Below are 8367 nucleotides of genomic sequence, written 5' to 3' on the forward strand. Positions count from 1 at the left end.
CCTCAATTTCATTGATTAAAAAACTCCTTAATTTGAACTCAAAACCAATAAAAACACCAACAAAGTACTATTATTTCATTCTACATCAGATTTCAACAATTGATCAACTCTAACAAGTCTAAATTCACCTTCAAACATACTCTAAAACTGAATTTACCTTTCCTAACACCTAACTCAAAAACTCACACACAAGATCCTTCATTTTTGACCAAAAACACTTACCATTAAAATTGGTTCAATTCTCCTCTACACTTATCCTAAAACAACAGTACCACACATCTCAAAAGTATCACCCATCATAAAATTCGAATTAAACACAAAATCATACAAGTTCACAAACAATCATGAGATCAAACACAATTACACAACCACAATTCATCTTCTAAAACACATCAAAATCAATAGCAAAATTTTTTCCAAAATTCAATATACATCAATTTCACAAACTACCAATTAAATCATTTCATAAATAGAAATATATTACTAGCTTCCCTTACCTTGCAATAAACTCTCTAACTCAAAGAAAGGTTCCGCCGATTGTTTGAAACATAAGAAATCTCTAGACGAACCTACGAGACACCAAATTGAAAACAGACAGGGTCCTTAGAACTCTAGGTGAACCAAGAATGACTAGAAGAATCATGATTACACATGCAACAGTACTATATTATTCTAAAACAGATTTAGGAACGGAAGGGGATAAATGAGTCAAAACTTACTTGCTCTATTCTTGAAATTGATCCACTAGATTTGTAGACCTTGACGCCGTGATCGTAAAGATACCTCTTGATCGTCAAACATATGACTTAGGAGCAAGAACACTTAGAGAGAAAGTAGAGAATTATAAAAAAATAGTTTATAGAGAGATGATACATTTTAAAATAATAAAACTCGTTTGTAACAATTCCTTTTATATTAAAACCTTTTAATATTAAAATAATGAAATCTAATTATTTTTAACTCAGTATCACTTTTAAAATACCATTTTCTAAATCTTTACATAAAATATAATATAAGTTAAATTAAAAATAAATTAAAATTTAATTTTAATTAAATTTAACCTTATATAATATAATTTAATTTAAGTTTTAATTAAATATAACTTAATAAACCAAATAAAAATTTTACTTTTATTTTTGTTCAAAATATCTACCAATATAAATAATATAATACTTGCATTCAATCCGTGAATATTAAAAATACTCGTTACCTTCCATCTCATATAATAAATATTTATATCAACTATATTTTATCCACGAACGATGATGAATTATTTTACCATCCTAATATTGCAAGTATAATAAAAAGTAACTAAGCTAAAATAAAAGCGTAGGTTTCTCATCTCCAATGTAAAACCATTTCTATACCCTGTCAGAAAATTTGCTCATTCTTTCTTGGGAGCTTCAATACTTACATAAATATTTTGTCTTGTGTTCAATAATTTCCTTTGAATATGCAACATGTCATCTGAAAGTGCATACCAACAACTTTCCATGCAAGCTTCCATCTTCAAATTCGTCAATGAAAACTGTAATAATCTTGAAGCGCGTGAAAAACCTTCCTCGGTTGCCTCAATTCATTCACCTTGTAAAGGCTTATTTAAAACATCTACATCTATATGAAAAAAAATAACAATTCAATTTTAAATAACTTATAACAATAAAACCTACATTAAAATAATATTTTTAATAATAAGAATTCCTCTAAAATAATGTCCTAAAATCATCATTTTACTTTATGTTTTTCAAAAAAACAGTAACACCTATTTTTCGCTATTATAAGATGTGCTTGTCTTTTTGTAGCAACAATGAACACACCAAACCTTTCTCTTCTTCCAGCGTCTTATCTCTTCTGTGTCTCTTCCAATGTCTATATCCATGTCCCACACAGAGGAGAGGGCCACACTCACATGGCGCAAAATCCCTGCCCCTCCCAAATACGACGTCGTTCGCCCCCGCTACCGTCACGCCGCAGCCACTACCCATTCCAGATTCGCCTCTGTTTCCGTAACCCAATCCAAACTGCACCAAGACTTCATGCCCACGCCCTCCCAGCTCCTCAAGCACCCCCTTGCAGCCTTCGCCGTTGTCCCCCGAGACGCCGCCCTCTTCTCCGCCGGAGCCATCGCCGGCGCCGCCGCCAAGACCGTCACTGCGCCGCTCGACCGCATCAAGCTCCTCATGCAGGTGCGTAGAATGCCACTATTTTATATTTATCAAATGGTGACTAACTGAACGTGGAAGTAACTGAACTTGAAAGACTTGTGATTAAAATTACCACTCAAACGCAGCGTTTAATTGGCTTTTCTTTGTAATCTTAAATGTTTCCGCTTTTTCTAGACTGTGCGACTCCTTTCTATTGAGATTTGTTGTTATGTGCGTGTTTGGATTAGATTTATTTTGCTTATAGTGGGATTTTTTTAACCATTAATCAAATGCTGGAAACAAGTAAGTGTTGTTCTGGCCTTTGCAGAAAATGTTGGGAATGAAAACAAATTGAAAAGTGAATGTTAATGAAAACATGGAATAATCCAAACTGCCTTTTATGCTGAAAAGGAAAATATTACATTTTGGGATAGACTGAGGGTGGAAAGAGAGATATGAAGAAGAAGGAACAAAAGTAGAGATAGAAAGTGACAGGTGTGATATCAAAGACATGGGAGGACATGTGATGAAAATGAAAGCGAGTGTATGTTTATTGTACTAAAAATATGTTGCAGAAATGTTTTTAATTTGTCTGGTTTGATTCACTATGTACTTGTAGACTCATGGCGTGCGGGTTGGCCAAGATAGTGCTAAGAAGGCCATGAGTTTCGTTGAGGTAATGTTCTTCCATCTTGTTCATTTCTTCTATGATTCTGTCATAATTGTTTAGTGTTGACTGGTTTGTTTTCTTCCTTTGTTTTAATCTAGAGTTTCAAGAGTATGCTGTTTGCCCTTAAGTTGTGAATCTGTAAGTTGATCGTTTATGCGATATAGGATAATTGATTTGGTGCTTCCTAAACTCTTCTTTTGGTCTAAAATTTGTCTGGTTTGTTGTCTTTTCGGGAAATTGAGATATGGGAGGGTGCATTTTTCACTTACCCAAAAAATATTATTCTACATATTGATTGACCACTATATATTCCTTTATAAGATGAATGCGAGTTAAAAGAAAAAAAAAATCACTATCTCTTACAGAAATAGATTGCGTTTTATAATTTGTGTATTTATCAAGTTTAAGTGATTATAAAAACTGGGTTCCTCAAGTTATCAGTACAAAGGAACTGCAAGAATAGGTTCTTATCTCTTTGAAACTCCTTTTTCAGGCGGAGTGTTGTTGTATTAGTACATAAGAGAATTCCAGCTTTTAGAAGCTATCTTATATTAACATCTCTCCTTGCCCAAAATCTCAGCAGGCTTTGAAGTGTAAACAACAGATCACCCTAAAATTTATTATAAATGGGATGACTAGGATGAAATACTAGCCACATGGACAATTGGTCATAGCTTTGATATATGTTATACGACCAACTATATCAATAGCTAAAATTGTTGGATAAAATACATTAATGGTTCTACATATAACAAACTTGAAATAAAAAACTAAAAGACACATGACAGAAGGAATTTCAGGAGTTACATTGAGGGGTTCTATACCTTGATAGTATCAATTGTCTTTGATTAAATTTTATACAAATTAATTACCAATTGGTAAAAGTCCTCTTTAGTCGAAAGTATAACAAGGTGGTTGCATGATGACAATTATATTTGTAAAATGTGCTGCATATTCATCTGCATGTTGTGATTGTAGCCATCTTGTAATAGTAATAGGTTACTTTCATCAGTAGTTACCTTATGTTATTAAGAACTTATATTGCCTAATTTCATCTTAATCACTAAGTATGGTTTTGGCCCTCCGCAATCTCTTCGTTTGATAATGTTTTGTTTGCCCTACTTAAGCTCTCTGTTTAAAATGTCATATAGTTTTTCTTAGATCTTCATTGGTATAAATTACAGGCCATAGCAGTTATAGGGAAGGAAGAAGGCATTCAAGGTTACTGGAAGGGAAACCTCCCCCAGGTTTGTGCAATAGAGAAATAATGTATTGGTTTTTCTGTATTTACATCACGTAATATTGACCAGTCTTTTCATTTGTGTTAGTGTTTCTTCTTTAATATTCCAGGTTATTCGAGTCGTACCTTACAGCGCTGTCCAGCTTTTTGCTTATGAAATTTATAAGGTTGGCACAAACTATTGTATCAGAAGTTGTCATAGCAAATATTACCTGTTCATGTCTGAATGCCTACTTTTGGATTCACAGAAAATATTCAGGGGAGAGAATGGTGAGCTCTCTGTCGTGGGAAGACTTGCAGCAGGTGCTTTTGCAGGAATGACGTCCACTTTTGTGAGTAATTAGAGGGCCCTTGCTTTCATGGTTTCATTGGGTTGTGGTGTTCTTGTATTTTGTTGGAGATATTTATAATACTGCTCATATCTCTTTTTATCATTTATATCTTGCTCATTTCTTTTATTCATGTGTCCAACTAGCCATCTATGTATCTAATGTTTCATTATATCCATGTAGATAACTTACCCATTAGATGTTCTAAGATTGCGATTAGCTGTTGAACCCGGCTATCGAACCATGTCAGAGGTATGGTTGAACTGATTTAGTATTTAAGCAATATCTACCTGTGATGGTGAACCAACCATATTGTGGCTTCTCCAGGTTGCCTTAGGCATGCTAAGGGAGGAAGGATTTGCATCTTTCTATCGAGGCCTTGGACCTTCTCTTATTGCAATAGCTCCTTATATTGCTGTAAACTTTTGTGTTTTTGACTTGTAAGTTCATTAATAATAGTATATCTTATAATTAAATTGAGAGATATAAATTTGGACACTGAAATTGAAACATCTTGACTTTCTATGGATGATAGATTAAAGAAGTCATTGCCTGAGAAATACCAAAAGAGAACTGAAACATCTATACTCACAGCTGTCCTTTCGGCTTCTCTTGCCACACTTACATGCTATCCTCTGGACACTGTTCGAAGACAGATGCAACTGAAGGGCACACCTTATAATACAGTGTTTGATGCTCTTTCAGGTGAGGATTGCTTCTTCTTACATTTTAGCATTAGCAATATATAATCTGTTATGTATCCAAGTCGGAGACGTAATTAATCATGATCACAGAAGGTAGTAGAAAAGACAATGACTGAATGATAATGAACGAATGAATTTCTTTTATTGATGGTAATATCTGAATAAACAAAAGTAAACAATAATTGGGAGTATAACCTCCTTCAATTACTTGGGAGCATAACCTCCCTCACAGGATGCAAGCCGCCTGTCAACAAAACTCAATAAGCAAAAACATCTCCTAAACAATAGCATCTAGCTTTATTTATATTAAATATTTCTCTAGAATATAATTCTATTTACTATAATTAACTTATAATGAATATTTCCCTAGGATATAATTCTATTTACTATAATTAACTTATACTGAATATTTCCCTAGGATATAGCTCTATTTACTATAACTAACTTATACTGAATATTTCCTAGAATATGACCTTATTTACTATAATTAACTTATATTAAATATTTCCCTAAGATATGGTCTTATTTACTATAATTATTTCTAAATATTTTCCGCCTATCCTAACCGCTGTCCCAGTTAGGATAGTCACTCTTTAACCGATTGGCTCTAGCTCTTCATCGCCTTCAACCGTTCGGCTTGCTTTCCCCCCTGCTTTACCGTTCAGCTCCAGCTCTTCACCGCCTTCCACCGTTCAGCTTGCTTCCCCTCGCCTCCTACCGTTCGGCTCCCCGGCCTTCTATCCTATCACCCAGTATCCTGTCATAATCACTCACTTGATTTGCTGCCCATTATTGACAAATAAGCCATATTGGTTATTTGGCATTAGAATGCAGAAGTTTCCAAGGGAAATATATTAGAAAATCTGCTTATGCGTCGTAAAAGTGTCCCAATTATTCTTTCAATCACAGCCATTGGGTTTTGACAAATATTTATTTTTCTTTTGCTTTCACTTTCTTGACAATGAGAAAAGAACACAGAAAAGTTTTAACTTTCTCTTCTAGCTAACTTATAAAATGTCGTCATTTTCTACTTTCTTTTTTTCATTTCCTTTTAGTTCCTTCGATTTTCTTTACTTCCTTAAAATCACGTATGCCATTAAGAATACATGTAGAATTACAAGTACAACATATTAAGAATCTTCCCATTCTTAACTAAATACTTTTCTATTTAAATAAAGTAGTAAAGTTTATCATTCACTGTTCAATGATCCTTATATATTTGAGGAATCAAACTCTTACTGATGATGGTTACTTTAACAGGCTGAGATCAACCTCTATGTATTTTTATGCTTCTGTTGATCACATATTGAACAAATTTATACATCTGTTGATGCAGGTATTATGGCACGAGATGGAGTAGCTGGGTTATATCGTGGATTTGTGCCCAATGCTCTAAAATCCCTACCAAACAGCAGGTTCCTAGTATCTTCTAATCCTATAGAACTAAGATTATCATATTATTGACCCTGTTACCTTTTAGCAATGCTCATATTCTTCCCCTTAGATTTTTCATTTTGACACCTAAAGTTTTGTGCTTTCATGTCATCAGTTTCTTATATCTTCGTTTTTTTCTCTGAAGCATCAAGCTTACCACATACGACATTGTTAAGCGCCTGATTGCGGCTAGTGAGAAAGAATTTCAATTAATTACAGAGGAAAATCGCATCAAGCACAAGAACACTAACAAGCAATGATACTGAACTTCAAATTCGTATTCTTTTAGCCGGTTTTCTCCCTTAAAGTTTTGGTGGAATTAGCACTAGTTACTATAGTTGTGGGTATCATTTTTCCTGTATGAGAGAGAAGTGATTATAATTATCCATCTGCCAATGTTTCTGCATCCATTGGCTGAAATTTTGTAGAATGTGTTTTAGCTAGCTGCTATGTAAATGCTATATTATTTTCTATGATTTCATTATCTGCAATATCTACAAATTCTGATGTAGTTCATTTTCCGCTTAAAAGTATGAAGGACATCTCTTAATTGTTACATGAAACTTATACATTAAAATATTTAACAAAAAGCCATTCACATTCTTCATGTAAATTCGAATTATTTAATTTATTCTTGTTTTAAAACTCAGTTCACGTATTAAGCTTCTGAAAAGTTAAACTATTTGTATTCATATTGTTTACTTAATCTTGATGTGATTATTATACTTTTTAATCAATCCAAATAAAAATTACTACCAGAATAACTAAAAAATAATTATTGTTCATAAAAATGTATAAATAAACATTATCTTTTTGGTTTTAATATATATATATATATATATATATATATATATATATATATATATATATATATATATATATATATATATAGACATGCTTTAAATTTTTATTAATATTAATATTTTTTCTAATGATGATCGAATGTTACATATTAATGATACAAAATTTAGAATAACTATTTACAAATTCAAATTTGGTTCTATGGATACTGAAGTGTTCAAAGTTGAAGATGAATCTATAACAATATGCTACTTTGTATGTCTTTTATTGATATACTAGTTTATACTAAAGGTGTGTTTTTTTACTATAATATTACTATCAACATTTATATATATTTTTATGACTTTGTTTTTTAATTTACTTAAGTCTACTTCATATCTCTTTTGTTGTAGATGTTATAGGACGTGTTGTTAAGAAATATAATATAAAAAAGAGAATGATAAAACAAGTAAACTCGTTGATGTTAGTCTCCAAAGATTGCATTTGGTTATCATTGATGTGATTTTTCTTACTATTTTGTTATATAAATTAAGAAGTGATTATAATTGTTATAAGATGTATGAAAAACAATGTTCCGAACTAGAAATTAAAAGATATAACTCACAATAAAATGAGATAACATCAAATAAAAAAAATATACTTGAACACGTATAAATTTTTTATTTTCATTTGATATTAATCTTTCTTACTTTTACTTTCATTTTTCTTAAAAAAAATATAAAAATTTGTTATTTTATGACCATTTCATCTTTATATTATATATCAAATGAATATAAAGTGTCATTACTTAACATTAAAAACTTATTTTTTTTAATTGTTATTAGTATAGTTCTTATCGGAATTTTTAATGTCTACTATTGAATCAAAATTTTATTCAATTCACATATAAATGTAATCAAAGAATATAAAGAGAAGTAATTATGATAAATTGTGGTTCTATTTTTGTTATAAGTATTAATATGATGTTCATTTATTAGTTATTTGTAAGGATTATGATATTTTGACACCAAAATTTTTGACACATTTTTTATAACGTCAGGTGTCA

General features: G+C 31.5%; 1 protein-coding gene across 1 annotated transcript; it reads left to right on the forward strand.

Annotated features, from left to right (window-relative positions):
• The first annotated feature begins 1789 nt into the window (after positions 1–1789).
• LOC108327934 (thylakoid ADP,ATP carrier protein, chloroplastic) lies at positions 1790–7022 on the forward strand. The gene is made up of 10 exons (XM_017561672.2): positions 1790–2186; positions 2764–2820; positions 3999–4061; positions 4165–4221; positions 4303–4386; positions 4567–4635; positions 4711–4823; positions 4919–5088; positions 6424–6502; positions 6667–7022. Exons 1-10 carry the CDS (start codon positions 1866–1868, stop codon positions 6779–6781), a joined length of 1128 nt encoding a protein of 375 aa, XP_017417161.1. The 5' UTR covers positions 1790–1865; the 3' UTR covers positions 6782–7022.
• The last annotated feature ends 1345 nt before the right edge of the window (positions 7023–8367 follow it).

This window comes from Vigna angularis, chromosome 2, assembly GCF_016808095.1.
Source record: "Vigna angularis cultivar LongXiaoDou No.4 chromosome 2, ASM1680809v1, whole genome shotgun sequence".
NCBI classification, from domain to species: Eukaryota; Viridiplantae; Streptophyta; class Magnoliopsida; order Fabales; family Fabaceae; genus Vigna; species Vigna angularis.

Excerpts from the sequence above, each read along its gene's own strand:
- LOC108327934 (XM_017561672.2), top strand. The coding sequence starts at position 1,866 with ATGTCTATATCCATGTCCCACACAGAGGAGAGGGCCACACTCACATGG. Across the intron at positions 2,187-2,763 it reads GCATCAAGCTCCTCATGCAG|ACTCATGGCGTGCGGGTTGG; the intron begins GTGCGTAGAATG and ends ATGTACTTGTAG. Across the intron at positions 5,089-6,423 it reads AGTGTTTGATGCTCTTTCAG|GTATTATGGCACGAGATGGA; the intron begins GTGAGGATTGCT and ends CTGTTGATGCAG.